The 20,910-nt window shown below is 37.8% G+C and overlaps 1 protein-coding gene across 2 annotated transcripts in view; it reads right to left on the bottom strand.

Moving 5' to 3' along the window:
• Positions 1–20,910, bottom strand: part of LOC114242004 (uncharacterized) — a 53,747-nt gene that overhangs the window by 9,822 nt on the left and 23,015 nt on the right. Inside the window, exons 3-4 of one of the 2 annotated variants that reach the window (XM_028173021.2) lie at positions 3,600–3,711; positions 628–687 (exon numbers count right to left, since the gene is read on the bottom strand). In XM_028173021.2, the coding sequence (XP_028028822.2) occupies positions 628–687; positions 3,600–3,711 (172 nt within the window). The remainder of the gene's footprint in view (positions 1–627; positions 688–3,599; positions 3,712–20,910) is intronic. The other variant, XM_089735198.1, reaches the window with a different exon arrangement.

The following is a 20,910-nucleotide window of genomic DNA, read 5'->3' as shown; positions in this document are numbered from 1 at the left end:
TTAAGAAGCTTTTTTTATATTGGCACAGGCCGCAATAATTTTAACCATAGTGGCTTATCATTGGGAAGAGATAAATTCTTTTGTTGTTTTTTTTTTTTCAAAATTTTAAAGTGCTGTTACCTCGTCTGTTTGTAAACTGAATATCTTCTTTTTGTTTACTAAGTGTAATTATGAAATCTATATATATATAAAAATGAATTGCTGTTCGTTAGTCTCGCTAAAACTCGAGAACGGCTGGACCGATTTGGCTAATTTTGGTCTTGAATTATTCGTGGAAGTCCAGGGTAGGTTTAAAAGGTAAGAAAATATGAAAGAGCTCGGAATTATATAAAAACAAACAATTTTGTTTTTCCTTTGATCCGTCTTTTAGTTATCGATTGAGGCACTACGAAGTCTGCCGGGTCAGCTAGTTAATTTATAAATACACGCGTAGCATACTCACAGAATGACGAACATTAAAAGTGAAACCATGAGACACATTCTATCTCTTTTACTCGCGGCCTAGTGTCATATTTCGAGTTTATTATATTACCCAAACCATTGAGGGTCTAAAGAAGTTTTCACTGCAAATAATATAGACAGTCGCGATGTCAAATTAAACTCTAGGCATCCCTTTCGCACATTTACCTCTCGATCCAACACTGCTTCCAACCGATAAGCTCGAATATTGACATAAGCATGTTGCACCTGAAAACATTAATTGTTATTTGTTAGTAAATGCTTTATATACATGTAATAGAGCTGGATAGAGACGCGTAGACGAGCGTTCTGTTGGAGACTCCTGTTGCACTGCGTTTGGAGAATGGAAGTAGGAAGTACTTCGTGTATTGAACAGTGTCCGTAGAAATGCGACCGATAGGGCGGCGCTACCGTAGCGTATGATTCTAATTTTAAGATAAGCTGTGTGTTGTGACATAAAAACCGAATTATTGAAAAGTTTATAATGTAAAATGAATAATATTTTTCAGCCCACTGAGTTTCTCGCCGGATCTTCTCAGTGGGACGCGATTCCGACACAGGTGGTTTTTTTTTCCTACCTAAGCTGATGGTCTAGGGCAGTGATTCCCAAGGTGGTTTATATCGACCCCTAGGGGTCTATGACAACCTGAAAGGGGTCTACGTCAGCGAAAAAAATTTAGGGCCAACGATAGTGGATCTCAACACATACACTGATAGTACCTATTTACTTACATCATACTATCTTATAATATCAGGACATCATTAGCCGAGGAGATTTAAGATTAACCCTTACAAAATTGACGCCAAATGTTGATAATTTATTATTAAAGCATCAGGTTCATCCTTCTCACTAAAAATATTGACTTATTGCTTATGTTATTTTATTTATAGTTTATTTTATATTATGTATATTTTACATAACAGATATAAAATTTTATTTTGAGTAGTTTTAATTTAAATTCAATTAATAAATATATAAATTAACATTTGTGTTTTTACTTTAAGTTTTTAACGCTAAACTTTACTACAGTTAGAAATTTACAGGAAATCAATATCAGGTAAGTAGGGGGTCTACCCAACACGGAAAAACATGGCAAGGGGTCTACGACACAAAAAAGTTTGGGGAACTCTGGTGTAGAGAGATCATGTCAGTGTCCAACGGTGGTGAGATTCAGTGATGTGCTGCCCTAAATAGGGCTAGTGTAAGCAAATTCGCCATTCTCAATTCTGTGAGCTCGCCCACAAGGGCTCGGTGCTTTTAGGTACCACAAGCACCGGTCACCGTCCTCGTCGAACCCGTCGCTTGCGACGAAGGGCTCGACGAGCGCATTAACCCGTAAACACAGCCCACTGAGTTTCTCGCCGGATCTTCTCAGTGGGTCGCGTTTCCGATCCGGTGGTAGATTCTGCGGAGCACTGCTCATGTTAGCAACAACATCAGGTTTGAGCCCCGTGACCGCTGAATTGGTCTCTCAAGACCATCAGCTTGGGTAAGAAAAAAAACTATTTTATGGGATTCGCATTTCCTCTACGCAATGAACATGTACTTGAAGAACATACATTGCGTAATCGTATTGCTAATCATAAAAAATATTGAAATAATAATTAAAATATTGAAATTTTTTAAATTAAAATATATTAATTCTTTCTGCTCTAACTGTTGGAAGCGTTACTATGTCTCGGGCTGATTCTTACGTCATCACATCGTTAATTGCACAATGCGAATTAATTTTATTAATTAGAAAATAAACGCCCACTTATTTTATTTTAAATTTAAATAACGTTATAATTTCGGTTCGGCATTACAATATTTTATTTGCTCGATGCTTTTAATTGAATTTCAATTATGTTTGCTCCATTGAAATAGCTGAGAAGAAGTTTTTTCTTATGATATTTTTTACGAATTTTAATCTTTAAATTAATCTTCTGTAAAGTTGTCAAATTTTGCTTAAACCAAATAACCTTTCACTCTTCGATATCTCTATATATAAAAATGAATTGCTGTTCGTTAGTCTCGCTAAAACTCGAGAACGGCTGGACCGATTTGGCTAATTTTGGTCTTGAATTATTTGCGGAAGTCCAGATAAGGTTTAAAAGGTAAACAAATATGAAAATGCTCGGAATTAAATAAAAATAACAATATTGTTTTTCCTTTGATTTGTCCCCGGTCGGACGGATTCCTTTTGTTTGTTTTAAGTTTATTTTATACAAAAGTTTAGGTCAATTATTTATCGATTGAGGCACTAAGACGTCTGCCGGGTCAGCTAGTATATAATATAAATCATTCGGTCTGCGGTTAACTTTGGTTATCGCGAGCCGTAAACCCAAGTTTAATCTTGCATTTTCAATCATCATCATCATCATAATCGGTTGCTCTTGACAGAGCAGTCGTGGTAATGTAGAATTCTTGCTTATTAAAATTATTTTCAATACTTTCTGTGAAATATTCGAAACTTCATTAATAATACGACAATAACAATACGATATCAAAGCGATTTTATTTGTACTGAGTCTTAAATTAGCCATTGTTTGACCAACTTAAAGTTGAAAATGAAAAACAACATAATAATGTAATGATAAAGGCAATCCTTCTTCCGTTATTTTATGTTGGTACTTTGACCTCTATAATGCCTATGAATTGCAGAGCTGCCAACCTACACAAAACGCATTATGTGTCAAAGCATTATGACAGTTATCGTGTATACAGATAACGAACAATTTTGTTTTTAATTTAACTAATTTATAATTGTTATATTTACTGCATTATAAATTACATTCAGACTTTGATATTAACAATGAATGCGGCGAGCATTATCAGTAGGTGTATAAATTTATGAAATAAAAATATAAAAACGTTGCGTATTGACGCCACTAGATGTCACTAGTTATACCTTTTTTCAATTAACGTTTCATTATTTATCACCCAAAATCACTCACTCAATTCGTTCAATTGTTTTATTAAGAGAACACAAAATAGAGCCGTTAGCGATCTATTAATATTAATGACAGTGTTAATGGCCAATCTCCGTTATTGCGAATGAATGTATGCGATTAAGTGTATTATTACATCTATAAAAATGATTTACGGTGCATTAGATGTATCTATACACAATTGTGAATATATTATTTATATTAAATACCTTGACGATCCAATTCTGATGTAGGCCTGCCAGGGAAACGTTCCGAAGCCCGCGTCGTCACCTCCAACAATCCTGCGCTGGGCCGTCTGTTTGTTTGTTGCTATACCGCACCCTGAAAATCGAAAACGTTTCGGTCATTGTATAAATAAATAATATTATAGTTTAAAAAACAAACTAACAAAATACGCTTTTATAGAAAATCCAACTAAAAACAAGAAAATAAATTTGAATTAAAAATATTCAGTCTTTTTTAAACTATTATTTATTTTTTCACCGTCACCGTCTAGTAGTTTTAACATTAAACATACCATAACGGATCAAATGACCCATACTAATGTCCACTCAATGGTAGAAATTCGTCCAGACTCACCGACACTTCATGGCTTAGATTAGTCTAATCTATATATATAAAAAGAATTGGAGTGTCTGTTTGTAATATTGAAATAACCGCTTTTTACTACATGCATATGAATATATATACGGTACATACACCAAAATAACATTTTTTACAATTTTGTCTGTCTGTCTGTCTATCTGTCTGTCTGTCTGTCTGTTTGTTCCGGCTAATCTCTGGAACGACTGGACCAATTTTGACGGGACTTTCACTGACAGGTAGCTGATGATATAAGGAGTAACTTAGGCTAATTTTTTTAGACTAACTTCGCCCCGCGGCGGCGCGGTATGACAATAGCCGCGGGTAACATCACGGAACTCAACTATCAATAATAAAATTTAATGTTTCCGAAGCGAAGCGAGGGCGGGTCGCTAGTATAGAATATTTTCTCTGTAGTTTTTTTTTTCTAGTGACCTCGAGAGCTTATACTAGATTTACCGAGCGAGTAGGCGAAGCTCACGGGGCTCTAACCTGACGAATTTGCTAACACTAGCCCTAGTAAGAGCAGTGCTTCGCAGAATCTACCACCGGATGGGAAGGCGACCCACTGAGAGTTGAGACTATCTGGCGAAAAACTCAGCGGCCAATGTCTCTGAGTAATGTGTGACCATCATTGACAGTGGATATTAACTGTCAATTGTATACTATACAGGGTGTTTAGTACGAGTTTTTTAACTTTTCGATCGCGTAAAAGCTAACTCGAATTTGTATTGAGTTGGAACAGCGCCCCTAGCGGCAAACGTAGGAAAGCTGTTCGAACTCCACACAGATTCGAGTTAACTTTTACGCTATCGAGAACGTTAAAAAACTCGCACTAAGCTCGCACGGTACCATCCTTAAAAGAAGGAATGGATGACTGCCTAGCGACAGAAATATACCAAGCGGGTGGTACTAATTTGTAAGTCCATGACTTCTATAACTCTGCCTAATTAGAGGTCAGGACCGGAGCCCTTGAATCACAAGTGTAGTTGCGTCTCCCGGCACAACCGGACCGAGAATACTTTTTTTTTTATTGCTTAAATGGGTGGACGAGCTCACAGCCCACCTGGTGTTAAGTGGTTACTGGAGCCCATGGACATCTACAACGTAACTGCGCCACCCACCTTGAGATATAAGTTCTAAGATCTCAGTATAGTTACAACGGCTGCCCCACACTTCAAACCGAAACGCATTACTGCTTCACGGCAGAAATAGGCGGGGCGGTGGTACCTACCCGCGCGGACTCACAAGCGGTCCTACCAACAGTAAAAATACACAGATTCTTGTATAGACATTTACGAAAAAAACGCATTTTTTTAATTTTTTTATTGCGTAGGTGGGTGGACGAGCTCACAGCCCACCTGGTGTTAAGTGGTTACCGGTGCCTATAGACATCTATAACGTAAATGCGCCACCTACCTTGAACATGTGAGTTTCGGTATAGTTTATCGTGTATATTAAACTATCTATCTATCTTCTATCTTCTATATAAATAAAAATGAATTGCTGTTCGTTAGTCTCGCTAAAACTCGAGAACGGCTGGACCGATTTGGCTAATTTTGGTCTTGAATTATTTGTGGAAGTCCAGAGAAGGTTTAAAATGTAGATAAATATGGAAATGCTCGCAATTTAATAAAAATAACAATATTGTTTTTCCTTTGATGTGTCCCCCGTCGGACGGATTCCTTTTGTTTGTTTTAAGTTTATTTTATACAAAAGTTTAGGTCATTTATTTATTTATTGAGGCACTACGAAGTCTGCCGGGTCAGCTATATAGTTACTTTATAAATCACAAACACCGTTATGGCTCCAAACATAATATATGTATTAAAATTACACAATGTTTTCTAATATAATATGTGTATTCTTGAACCGTAATGTCGTATAAATAAAGTTTAAAATCGAAACTGTACCTTCAGATTTTATGGGCTTCATTATTTTCGTGAGATCCTTCGTCAATTTCTTATTTAAAATACGCGTGCTCACGTAAGTTGTTGAAGCAAAGCTACACATTATTATGATTAACGCTTTCAAATAATCCATTTTGCGTATAAAATCCGCATAAGTAAATACGCAGCTTGTTCAAAAATAAGTTTAAAAAAAATCAATAATGAATTAGTAGTATAATTGTAATTTAGTTTGGAAATAAATTTAAAATTGCCACTACACACACACACACGCCAGTACACTTAGTGTTATATATTTATTTATCTTTATATTTATTTTTCTTTAAAACACCAAACACCTATCGATCGATATTTTATTTTATTATAAGAAACTTTTCAAATCACACAAAATTTCGATAATATTATATTCTAATTCGGTATCCACTATTTGATAATGTGTTTAACCCGAAAAACTATAAGACTTATATTATAAAATTATTTTCACATTTGATTCAATCCTCAAACGTGCTCAATGAAGCTACGAAAACAAAACACTGTTGCAAAACTCCTTTATATATTACGATCATGGTGTTTTTGCATAGTATTTGATACCTGCGTATGAGGAAAGAGGCAAGGATATTCCGGTATAGTAATTCGGTTATTTCACTAATCAGAAATTGTAAATTCTGTTTATTGAGAAACCGTAAGATTCGGTTGTGCATGTTGTCCGCTCTGGTCTATCCGTCACGACCAAACCTGGACTTTTTAATAAAAGCAAATTCTTTTTTTTTTATTGCTTATATGGGTGGACGAGCTCACAGCACACCTGGTGTTAAGCGGTTACTGGAGCCCTACATCTACAACGTAAATGCGCCATCCACCTTGAGATATATGTTCTAAGGTCTCAAGTATAGTTACAACGGCTGCCCCACCCTTCAAACCGAAACGCATTAGTGCTTCACGGCAGAAATAGACAGGGTGTTGGTACCTACTCGTGCGGACTCACAAGAGGTCCTACCACCAGCTCTTTCAAAATACCGACCGGACGGTATGCTTCCTTTGAATGTTCCAAACGTTTGATCTTCCCTTACGACTATTCCAAAATGCAAACAAAAGACGTCACATTCGCATCTCCACCAATAGTTAGATTATAATAATGAATTAACATTGCGTTGCGTCCGATTTACGTCACAGGAAAACTTTAGAAGCAAAATACTGAACATACGAAATATTTAAGACAAACAAGGAACATTAGATGCACTAAATACGCGTGTTTTACGACCTATACGACGTGACGTGGCTACCGATGTCCATGGACAACAGAACGCGGATGAAGCCTTCATAGAAATTAATAAGGTGCGCAAAATTATATTTTTTATTAAGCTATAGCATAGCTTTTATCGCGGACTTTGAACGCGGCGACCGAATCAAGAAATTCCGTAACGAAAATAAAACCTAATATTTTTGTTGAGTGTGAGGGAGTCCATATAGAGTCCCTTCTTTATTTCGCCGTAAAATCGTGTTTTATGTAATTAACACCACAGTTGAAACAATATTATTGTTGTAACGGCATAAATAATTCTGAGATATTATATTATATTAGTTATTATACATATTATATTTTATTTTTACGTTTTAAACTTTTGGCGGTAAAAAGGTCCCGTCACAGACTATATTCTTTTTCTCACCTCTCGTGCGTTCCGGCTTACGCAACATAAAAAGGTGCGTTCTTAAACGCCAAAAGTGCTTGAGTTGCTTATCTATAACTAATTTATGTGTATTATCTATGATATAAATATAAAAAAGACATTCCCGCTGAGTTTCTTGCCAATTCTTCTCAGGACGGAAGCTAGTTCTTGTGAATTATACGTATGTACTTTCATTTATGTTGAATAAAAAAAAATTGATTTGATTTTAAGAGATTTTATGACCTGGTAACTAAGACCTTTAAGTCATGTCTTATTTTAATTTATGTTCTTATTTTTATGAAAAATGATAATATGGAGTGAAATGTAATGAAACGAAGACAATTAATCATTATTTGTGACATTAATCAACTGGGATGAAATTAAATGAAATGAGATGGAATGAAATATAATCTCAGTAAAATGGTGGTCATTTACTAAATTTTTTTCAGTGGACTTTTTTGGAGGATCTCGAGAAGTTACGTCAAGCGGCTTTGTTTCATTTTCCCACATTTGTGCACTTTCACAGATATTAAACAGTTTATAAACCACCATTATTACACATTTAAACCCGAAGAAACACAAAATAGACAAAATAAAACAAACCACACAGCTTCACTCCTCGCGTTCCCGCCAAAAAGTCCTTTGATTTGATTTGATATTGTTACCTACCCGCGCATTCTTACAAATATGCTACCGTCATTATAGAAAAGTGATATTACCGTTTTCAAGTACAGCATAGTACGCGACTTTCTCGACGCGGTTTCGGCTGCGGTTTCAGAAGTATATATTGCGAAAGGTTATTTCCTGACATTGGCGGCTTCTAATCCAACGTCTACGGTTGATAACTTGATACGACTTTCTCGTCTATTAATCTTGTATGAGATTTAAAAATACATAGAGCAAATAAAAGTATCAAAGAGCTAAATGTATATTGTATATTATGCTTTTTTTTTTTTTTTTATTATATTCAGGAGATGGGTGGACGAGCTCTCAGCCTACTTGGTATTAAGTGGTTACTGGAGACCATAGACGTCCACAACGTAAATGCCGCCGCCCACCTTGAGATATGAGTTCTAAAGTCTTAGCATAGTTACAACGGATGCCCCGCCCTTCAAATCGAAACGCATTACTGCTTCACGGCAGAAATAGGCGGGGTGCTGGTACCTACCCGTGCGGACTCACAAGAGGTCCTACCACCAGTAAAAACACATTCCACAACCTACATGTGTACATATGTGGCATCGTAACGACCATCCAAATCAAAATTTGAGGCTGAAGTCTTATCTGCCATCCAAATTGAATGATATCTTCGCCGAATTCTCTCCACCACCGGTAATTATCGACATTTCGATCGATCCTCTAGATCGATCTCTCGATCCTAAGGCAAGTTTCCTTTAATTTGCATCCATAGGCTCCGGTAACAGCTTAGTATCAAGATTTCCGTGAGCTGTCCAACCACCGGTAGGCAGCTGCTTGGCTCTGCCCCTGGCATTGCTGGAGTCCATGGGCGACGGTAACCACTCACCATCAGGTGGGCCGTATGCTGGTCTGCCTACAAGGGCAATAAAAAAAAAACACCCCCAGCAGGTTTTTACTGGTGGTAGGACCTCTTGTGAGTCCGCGCGGGTACGTACCACCACCCTACCTATTTATGCCGTGAAGCAATAATGCGTTTCGATTTGAAAGGCCGTTGTAATTGTACCTTAGAACTCATAGCGGGCGTCCGAAGACACGATACGAACTAATTATTTTGGTGTCAACAGCCAAGGACGCGTGATATAACCATAGACTCCAAGGCCGCGAAAATAAAAGTGCACAGAATAAATAATATGTCAATGTTTGAAACAAAAAAACTGGGTTAAGATCCATTGTTATTCTGATGCGGTCCCACACTGTGTCATTGGTTACGTGACTGTGTCTATGTTGAATATTAGTTATTTTTTATTGAATAGTGATGCCTTGATTAAATTGTTTTTATTTCATTAGAAAAATTGGTACCCGCCTGCGGGATTCGAACACCGGTGCATTGCTCGATACGAATGCACCGGACGTCTTATCCTTTAGGCCACGACGACTTCAAATACATAAACTAAATGACATACTACTGTTTTGTAAGTAAAAGAGATTACTTAATCTAACTTAGTGCGATGTTTAACGTACGCGTATCGAATGAGGTAACTTATGTCATATTATGTCAGAGTGAAAGCGGTGTCCACTGTCTTGACATACTTAAACGCAGATATACCACGTAACAATGCGGGCGAGAATTAAGCGGAAGGTAAACATTTTTTTTTGGTTTAGAGGTCTGTTATAAATAACTGATATATGTATATATATATATATATTTTTTTTACTAACAGTCACGCCACGTTAACTGGTCCCGTGATAAGTTCGTAAAGAACTTGTGTTACAGGTACCAGATAACGGAAATAAATATAAGATTTTTATTTTACACATACACATATTTAATATACATCCATAACCCTGGAAAAGACATTTATATTTATCATACAAATATCTTCCCTTGGCGGGATTCGAACCCGCGACCCCCTTGTGTAGTGACCATGTCACTTACCACTACGCCAGACGGCCGTTAATGTATATAGAGTCCTGGACAATTAAGGCTTCCGAGCGCAAGAAAATAAACGTATTTGAAATGTGGTGCTGGAGACGAATGCTCCGAATTCCGTGGACGGCCAAGAGGACAAATAAATCTATCATGGATCAGCTTCGAATCCGAGTCAGGCTCTCAACAATCTGTTACTAGAGGATCCTCAGCTACTTCGGTCATATTGCCCGCCGACAGTCAGATAACTTGGACAAAGTGATTGTGACGGGCAAAGTAGAAGACTGTTATGTTTACTATCTAAATAAAGAATTGGAAACTGGTGGTAGGATGTCTTGTGAGTATATCAGGGAAGTGTGAAAATAGCCGCGGTAATCGACAAATTAAAGAGCGGACGGTTAGCGTGGTATGGACATGTGAGGCGTAGAGAGGAGATGCATGTGACTAGGAGATGTGTGGGAATGGTAGTGCAAGGTAGAGGGGGAAGAGGTCGACTGAAGAAGACATGGACAAATATTCACGATTGACTTCCACGGTGAAGGAATAACAACGTGTAATAAAAATCAAACCCGCAAAATTATAATTTGCGTAATCACTGGTGGTAGGACCTCTTGTGAGTCCGCACGGGTAGGTACCACCACCCTGCCTATTTCTGCCGTGAAGCAGTAATGCGTTTCGGTTTGAAGGGTGGGGCAGCCGTTGTAACTATACTTGAGACCTAAGAACTTATATCTCAAGGTGGGTGGCGCATTTACGTTGTAGATGTCTATGGGCTTCAGTAACCACTTAACATCAGGCGGGCTGTGAGGTCGTCCACTCAACTAAGCAATAAAAAAAAGGTAGGAAAAACACACACACACACGCTCACACTAATTAATGATATAAGGATATTGCGTTACAGCACTGTGTCATCAATACTCGCCCTTGGTTGCAACGGATCGCGCGGAAGAGGCGACCTACCCATACGACCATTACACTTTGTATACGGTGCAAGGCATGGGAATTCGCGATTTAATAACTCATCTGGTTATTGTTTTAAAAACTACGTTATACACTAATATACGTAAATACATAAGAAGATAACCCAGAAATGTACATTTAAAGAGTAAATAAATATATATTTTTTGTAAGAATGTTTTTAAGTGATTTTTCTTTTATGTCCTTTTCTCAATTTCTCGATTCTCGACCAAACTTTTTCAGTATTATTACGTGTTAAATTTTAAATTGGTTTCTAAAATCAAATATATAATACATATGTAATGCGCTAGTATGATCTCTTATTTAAGATTTTAATAAATATATGGCACATTACATTGTTTTGTAAAGAAAACCAAGCTATTTTGTTGACTATAACAAATGTAGCATTAGATTCTAAATTCATTAGACTGATTAAATTCTCTTAGATTCATTATTCTAACATTCTAATCTTGAACTTAGCATTTAGAATGTAATATATTTTTGGGAAATTGTAGAAAAATACTTAAAAATAACATCTTAATTGTTGAGATACACAAAAAAAAAACTCTAATGAGCACGCATCTTTTAATTAAATAATTAAACTTTGTGTTATGTGACGAATTTATAAATAATATAAAAAAAAACAAAGTCGATTGACTAATTTAATAATATGATACAATGTCCCAGCGGATATTTTAAAAATTTAAATCATAGATAATAAATACACTTAATATTTAAGATTAAAACCTGATGAAAATGAAACGGATATAAAATTATTCACGAAACTTGACAGCGCGCGTTGGCACCAAAAATTCCGACACCACAGTTAATGTATTACTTACAAAAAAAAACTGTTTCTAAAATTCTTAAAGTAGTTGTGGTAGTTTTATTTTTCCAACTGGAAAGGCAAAGATATCATAACATACAGCCTAATTCATTATATATATTTTTATATGCAAAATTATATTATGAAATGAAATGAGATGAGATAATATGCGGTGAAATATAATCTCAGTAAAATGGTATTCATTTCCTGAGACTTTTTCAGTGGTCTTTTTGGAGGATTCCGAGAAGTTATTATACGTTCAGCGGCTTTGTTTCATATTCACACATTTGTGAACTTTTATAGATACTAAACAGCTAATAAACAAAGAAACACTAAATAGACAAAATAAAACAAATCATACAATTTCACTCCTCGCGTTCCCGCTAAAAAGTCCTCTAAAATTCTTAAAAATAATAAACCGCCATTTATTGACAACTTAGAGCACAGATAATAAATAAAATTACGCTTTCCGGCAAACGGATCCCGTTTCCTTTCACTGTATTTCAAATTGATAAGTAAGTAACACAAATTACCTATCACACAAAAAAAAATAGAATGATTACGTATTATTATTCGTGATGCAAAAATATAAATGTAATACTATGGCAATAACTGTGACAATACCTAAGTCTAGGGCTGTCCGAATAAAAAATCGAACCATATGAAATTGCATGAAGCGAGATGATAGGAAATTATGACGCTATGAATTTTTTATTTATTGCTTAGATGGGTAGATGAGCTCACAGCCCACCTGGTGTTAGACGGTTACTGGAGCCCATAGACATCTACAACTTAAATGCGCCACCCACCTTGAGATATAAGTTGTGAGGTCTCAGTATAATTACAACGGCTGCCCCGCCCTTCAAACCGAAACGCATTACTGCTTCACGGCAGAAATAGGCAGGGCGGTGGTACCTACCCGCGCGGACTCACAAGAGGTCCTACCACCAGTAATGGTGTAAAGCTACTAAATTTTCCAATGGCTTAACTTAAGAACCCGGAGGAGCTGTGTTAAAAATTCTTCAACTTGTGCGCGTTCACAGATGCCAAACGTTTAAGCGAAAATTAAATTTAATTAATAAGAATCATTAAATACGGTTACACACACTTACTTAAAACTTCACACGTGAACGAATCGGTCGAATTTATAACCTCCACTTTTTTTAAAGTCGGTTAACACAATACCTCCTTTAGTAACTGGTGATTGTCGTAATAAAAACTTGAAAGAAATAGCATTGTGTGATTAAAATCAAACCCGTTAAAATTTTAATTTGTGTAACAACAGATGACCAGCGCTCCCCCCCCTCCCCTATTTCTGCCGCGCAGCAATAACCCACGCAGTCCAGTAATTTAAACAGGCAATAAAATAACACACAATAACAAAAAAAGCGCTCTCTATGATTTTACGCAACGATTTCTTAATAAGCCTAGTTCATAAAACGTAAAAAACCCAAATAAATTCACGTGTCTCTAACTTTCCGAATGCGAATACGTATTTGGCAATAGATCGCGTTCAATGTCGAAAGTGAACCGGACCTTCTGACTAATACACATAAAGACTAATTTGCCAATTAATTTCGTAATTGGCAAGGTGAAATTATTAAACCACTTAAAAAAAAGGCGGTTTTTTTTTCCTACCTAAGCTGATAGCCTTGAGAGGCTATGTCAGCGGAACCTTAACTAGTAGGTGAGCTCACGGGGCTCAAACCTGACGACGTTGCTAACACGAACCCTAGCAAGAGCCGTGCTTCGCAGAATCTACCACCGGATCGGAAACACGACCCACTGAGAAGATCCGGCGAGAGACTCAGTGGGCTTTGTCTGAGGGCTAATTTACTCATCGAGCCTTTCGTCGCAAGCAACGGGTTCGACGAGAACGATGACCGGTGCTTGTGGTACCTAAAAGCACCGTTAGTGGATCGGGAGGAAAAAAGGCGGACGTTACCAATTAGTTTTTATTTGTTTGGTTCAAGTAAGCGGATTCAGTGTGCTTAGTGCGAGTTCTGTGCCACTTCGAGAAGGCGGCATGACATGAGGAGCATCTTATCGTGGCCGCTGGAAATTACATACCCGACCCATATAGACCGAATAGTAAACAGTCGACGTCGCCCTAAACACGTCATTACGGAACCTCCCGATCCATTAACGGTGCTTTTAGGTACCACAAGCACCGGTCACCGTCCTCGTCGAACCCGTCGCTTGTGACAAAGGGCTCGACGAGCGAATTAACCCATAGACACAGCCCACTGAGTTTCTCGCCGGATCTTCTCAGTGGGTCGCGTTTCCGATCCGGTGGTAGATTCTGCGAAGCACTGCTCTTGCTAGGGCCAGTGTTAGTAACACCCCCGGATTGAGCCCCGTGAGCTCACCTACTAGCTCGGTGAATCTAGAATAACCCCTCGAGGTTACTAGCATAGGTGGGAAAAATCTATCGATTTAGTATTACTTATATGTATTTATTTTATGTATTTCATTATATACGTACGTGTATGTATATGTTTATGTTATTTTTGTGTGTAATTGTGCATGTATATAGTCTGATATATTATGTATTAGTGTTTGATTTTTATTATTATTATTATTGTGTATTGTATCAATAAGTAAATTGATAAGATTGTACTCTTCTATCCACTTATGTAAAGCTCTCCCTCTTTAAGAACGGTTAGCTGGTAGATAACTCAATTGTTAAGTTAAGCTCGCCTATTTATAAGTTTTCGCAATTATTGTATTTTATTAACTGTGTGTACAATAAAGAATAAAAAAAAGAAGTCAATAGAAATGACGTTCAAAGATTCTGTTACTTATAAAAAAAACATACTCAGATACAAACCAAACTAATAAAAGCGTGTTAAAATATCTCCTGAACCCTTCAGTTTGTTTTCGAGTCGTTTACGTTATCCGACACGCCTTTAGGATATATCTTAGCATTTTTATTGCCTTTTTTTTTTGCCAATTACGCATTATTTAATTCCCACGTTTTTACGAACTTTCGAATAATTACGGAGTGCTTCGACAAAAGCAAGCAAACCAATTTACATATTCATTAAATTCACTAAAATGTGATGTATAATTCACTTACGTATTATTGCATTTTTAGCTTCGCAATCGCCAAATGAATTGGACAGAATGAAAACGTATTTTAAATATCTACTAGCGATCCGCCCTCGCTTTAGTTCGGATACATTAATTTTTATTATTTATAGATGAGTCCCGGGGCAAAGCTAGTCTACAAAAAAGTAGCCTAAGTTACTCCTTATATCATCAGCTACCTATCAGTGAAAGTCTCGTCAAAATCGGTCCAGCCGTTCCGGAGATTAGCCGGAACAAACAAACAGACAGACAAAATAAAAATGTTATTTTGGTGTTTTTTTTTTCCTCCCTAAGGTGATAGCCTTGAGAGGCTATTTCAGCGAAACCTTAACTAGTAGGTGAGCTCACGAGGCTCAAACCTGATGACGTTGCTAACACGAACCCTAGCAAGAGCCGTGCTTCGCAGAATCTACCACCGGATCGAAAACGCGACCCACTGAGAAGATCCGGCGAGATAGTCAGTGGGCTGTGTCTGAGGGTCAATTTACTCGTCGAGCCTTTCGTCGCAAACGACGGGTTCGACGAGAACGATGACCGGTGCTTGAGGTACCTAAAAGCATCGTTAGTGGATCGGGAGGATCCGAAATGACGTGTATTTTGGTATGTATTATGTATATATACTTACGCATTTAAGATATAAACATACAATATAATCCAAGTCAGGCAAGGGGCCGGTCGTAAAACTCATGGCATATTCCTTTGCAGCATGATAAGAGGTTATGCTGCATCAACCCCACATGATGTAGGATAAGAGCAAGAGGGAGATGTTTTCATTAGCTTGGTTTGTATGCAATGAATTCTTTGAATTTTAGAAGACATCGTGGCCTAAAAGATAACACGGCCGGTTCATTCGTATCTAGTGATGCAGCGGTGTTCGAATCCCGCAGGCGGGTATCAATTGTTCTAATGAAATACGTACTTAACAAAAACGTTCACGACTGACTTCCACGGTGAAGGAATACCATCGTGTAATAAAAATGAAACCCGCAAAATTATAATTTACGTATGTACTGGTGGTAGGATCTCTTATGAGTCCGCACGGGTAGGTACCACCAACCCCCCTATTTCTGCCGTAAAGCAGTAATGCGTTTCGGTTTGAAGGGCGGGGCAGCCGCTGTTGTATACTGAGACCTTAGAACTTACTTATATATCTCAAGGCGGGTGGCGTATTTACGTTGTAGATGTCTATGGGCTCCAGTAACCACTTAACACCAGGTGGGCTGTGAGCTCGTCCACCAATCTAAGCAATAAAAATAAAATAAAATTTAATTTTTAGCGACTTCAAAACGGCCAATTAACTTGGAAATTTGCCCAAGCGTCAAGGACCGATGATAGATTAAACATTTTATAACTAATTGCCTTTTAATTTACTTTCCTGTACTAACAAGATCAAAAAAGTTGTCAGTAATTGTTAATTATGTTTGTTATTAGTTAAAGCGTTTTTTTATATATTTTTTAAACTATATAAAAGCTCTTTATTCGCGATTATATGTTCCCTAAATATAACCCGAATAGGTACAAAATCCGTGGATACTCAATAATGGTATGACGGAAGTAATTTTTTTTTTAATGATTGAAAGATTACTGGTGGCCCGGAGGCCTTTCCAGCTTCACAAGGACAGGTGGGCGAGCAAAGGCTCAGCCAAGAGGGGTGGGATTTGCTAACAACTGCCCAAACGCCTCCGAAGGAGACCTTACAACTCAAAAGCAATTGCTTCGCGAATGAATCTACTACCGGATCGGAATCGCGACCCACTGAGAAGATCCGGCGAGAAACTCAGCGGGCTGATGCACGGGTTTGGTTGCACGTCGACCTCTTTGTCGAGTTCGACGAGTACGGTTACCGGGGTTCCTCAGCCTGCTCCTAGTGTTAGAGCTGAAGGTATCTAATGCAAGAGTTTTTGGATCTGATGGATCCGTAAAGACGTGTATAGGGCGACGACGGTAACTTGCTCCTGCGTGATCAGGATTCGGGGAGGAAGTAATTTACTGCGGCGATATCATTTAACAACATACTTTAGGCATAGTTGTAATAAGGTCCGATTTTACTTTTATATTAGTTCATTTCACGACGCGATTACAAAATATTCGGTTGGATGCGTACACGGAATAGATAAATTATCTATTCCGTGGATGCGTACATATTGGATGGAATGCTTTTTATCAATGTGTATGTACCGATGTACCAATTGGATCAGCGAATAAAGAAATCTTTAGACGCGAATATAGGGCCGCTCTTTTTTTAATCCGCGACCAGCGAAAACGCGAATGAAGAAAGCGCTATTATCGAGATTTTACTGTAAACCTTTTTGTACATCGCTTTTTTTTCCTACCTATGCTGATGGTCTTGAGAGACCATAATATCAGCGTAACCTTATCTATAATAGTAGGTGGGCTCACGGGGCTCAAACTTGACGACGTTGCTAACAGGAACCCTAGCAAGAGCCGTGCTTCGCAGAATCTACCACCGGATCCGAAACGCGACCCACTGAGAAGATCCGGCGAGAAACTCAGTGGGCTGTGTCTGTGGGTTAATTTACTCGCCGAGCCCTTCGTCGCAAGCGACGGGTTCGACGAGAACGATGACCGGTGCTTGAGGTACATAAAAGCACCGTTAGTGGATCGGGAGGATCCGAAATGACGTGTTTTGGGCGACGTCGACTGTTTACCATCTACCTGACATTTATATCTTAGCATTGCGATATGTGTGCGGTCGCAGCCCTAGCGTGTACAAGCGTTAAGTGGCGCCGCGGAGTGAAAGCGTGTTACGTAATGAAGTCAGCTGAGCTGTACATTCGCGAACAAAATACGATCGCCTTTTCTTCAATCTGTATATATATAGCCATAGAGGTCCGTCATCGTGCGCATATTATGCATGAACCCCTTTTTGTTGTTTCGTAATTAGATTAGCATACAATCTGATGGTGAGTGGTCAGTGACGTTGACGGATTCCAGCAATTCTAACGGCACAGCCAAGCCTATAAGAACAGTTTTCGATCAAACTTTTTTTTTATATTTACGAAGTCGTCGTGGCCTAAAGGATAAGACGTCCGGTGCATTCGTGTTGAGCGATGCAACGGTGTTCGAATCTCACTCAACAAATGTTCACGATTGACTTCCACGGTGAAGGAATAACATTGTGTAATAAAAATCAAACCCGCAAAATTATAATTTGCGTAATTACTGGTGGTAGGACCTCTTGTGAGTCCGCGCGGGTAGGTACCACCACTTTGCCTATTTCTGCCGTGAAGCAGTAATGCTTTTCGTTTTGAAGGGTGGGGCAGCCGTTGTAACTATACTTGAGACCTTAGAACTTATATCTCACGGTGGGTGGCGCATTTACGTTGTAGATGTCTATGGGCTCCAGTAACCACTTAACACCAGGTGGGCTGTGAGCTCTTCCACCCATCTAAACAATAAAAATAAATAAAAAATAAGTCAATGCTCTTAAAATCTAAGCTAAGCTTAGCCGAAAAAAGAACGAATTCTGTTAATGTTTAAATATATTCAAATTCGTTTGACTGATTTAAAAAACTAACGATCTTTCGAATCTAATAAGGCCTTATTTTATTTATTTTTTATTTATTGCTAGATGAGTGGACGAGCTCACCTGGTGTTAAGTGGTTACTGGAGCCCATAGACATTTACGACGTAAATGCGCCACCCACCTTGAGATATAAGTTCTAAGGTCTCAAGTATAGTTACAACGGCTGCCCCACCTTTCAAACCGAAACGCATTACTGCTTCACCGCAGAAATAGGCAGGGTGGTGGTACCTACCCGTGCGGACTCACAAGAGGTCCTACCACCAGTAATTACGCAAATTATAATTTTTGCGGGTTTCATTTTTTATTACACGATGTTATTCCTTCACCGTGGAAGTCAATCGTGAACATTTGTTGAGTACGTATTTCATTAGAAAAATTGGTACCCGCCTGAGATTCGAACACCGGCGCATCGCTTAACACGAATGCATCGGACGTCTTATCCGTTAGGCCGCGACGACTTCATATTTCTTCTATGCTTTTTCTGTTTAAATTGATTTAATAAATAAAATAAGCGGCAATCCATTCTAAAAGATTTTATAAGTGCCTTTTATTTTTATTTGCATTATTACTTGAGTTATGTCGTTTATTTTTATTGTGATTCAAATAAGATATAATAGTATTTTGTAGAATCATCACACAACAAATTAAAGAACAATCGATGGGTCAGTCAATTCTATATTAAAAACTGCTATCTCAAATATTCTCAAACGTCTCAAACAGATCTTATCATAATAGCTCGTGGTAAGAAATAAACAAAATGATTGAGTTTACTTGAGACGGTTAGTACAGTTGTTATTCCTATTCTGTAAATAAACTAATGTAATCCTAATTCAACAAAACTTCTCGAGTAACTTAAAGCCTTTTTTTTTGCTGATTGAAGGATTACCGGTGGCCTGGAGGTGGAAAAGCCTCCTAAAGACGGTTTGCCTAGTTTGTTAAAATTTTGTATTATTCATTTGGGGAATTCATTCTTGAACTCATATTAAGTAGGTAAGCACTGAAAATCATTTGGCAAGTCTCCAGAGGGTTTTTTTTTTAAATTGATTACTGGTGGCCCGGAGGTCTTTGCAGTTTTGTCAGGATAGGTGGGCGAGCAAAGGCTCAGCCAGGAGGGATGGGATTTGCTAATAACTGTCCGAACGCCTCCGAAAGAGAGACCTAACAGCTCAAGGACAGCTGGATAGCGAATGCATCTACCACCGGATCGGAATCACGAACTGGTGAGAAGATCCGGCGAGAAACTCAGCGGGCTGATGTATGGGTTAGGTGTGAGAATATTATTGTTCGGAACATTTATATATGCAATCTTATCTTGTATATGTTTGATATAATATATAAAATACAGGACATATATAATGTAATACTTTATTATACTTTATTGTTTGACATACATACACACATACACTCTCTCTGGTTAACTTACTTTACCTGGTGACCTAGCCCTGAACCACTGTCTTTTGTAACACAGATTTTCCTAGCATATAAGTCAGGGATTGTTATTGTGTACCTCATAAAAAAACCATTTACACTATTATGCTAGTGTTATAAATTCTTGTACATGTTTATATTTTGGCTTGAATAAATATTATCTTATACCTTTAAACGAGAAATTATTGTATATATTTAATCTGAATCTCGGAAACGGCTCCAACGATTTTCATAAAATTTAGTATACAGGGGATTTCGGGGGCGATAAATCGATCTAGCTACGATTTATTTTCAGAAAATGTTTTTTTATTCGTGTTTTCAATAATCAACTCTTCCCGACATCTATTGGCGAATAATAATACTATTTTTCTTAATTGAGGGCAACTAACCGCTTTAAAGACACAACAAGATGGCGTTATCAAAAAAAAAACCTAGTATACTAGGTCATCATCTAGTATAATTAAACACACCACTCACCTTTTCGAGCTGTTAAGAAAAAAAAAACACAATAAAATACACCCTTTAAACTAGAGTATATCCGTCTTTCTCACTCGAGTGCCAATACTGGAAATAGAGAAAGAGACACGAAATATCTCTATAGCGGCATTACAACAATAATTTAAAAGCATTTCTTTTCAGTAGTGGCATTAGTGCGTTAGTTTAATAATGATAAATGTGAAAAAGCAAGACATAGTTAGAATTATAGCTGTTTAGGAGAGAGAGAGAGAGAGCGAGAGAGAAAAAAATTATGAAAATAAACAGAATAATACATATTTACAATACACAACACAATGTACCTGGTGACTGGAAAATCTGATGTCCGGTTTTCGGGAACCGGGTCAAACCGGTTTTTTTTTGCCCGGATAATTCTAAATATGTCTTGCCGAACGACCACATCTGAGCTCTGTTAGTTGTGTGAGTTGCGACTGAATCCAATCCTCATACCGATG

Source organism: Bombyx mandarina, chromosome 02, assembly GCF_030267445.1.
Source record: "Bombyx mandarina strain Sakado chromosome 02, ASM3026744v2".
In the NCBI taxonomy this organism is placed as follows: Eukaryota; Metazoa; Arthropoda; class Insecta; order Lepidoptera; family Bombycidae; genus Bombyx; species Bombyx mandarina.
The sequence above is the reverse complement of the archived record's forward strand: the minus strand, read 5'-3'. Positions and strand labels throughout refer to the sequence as shown.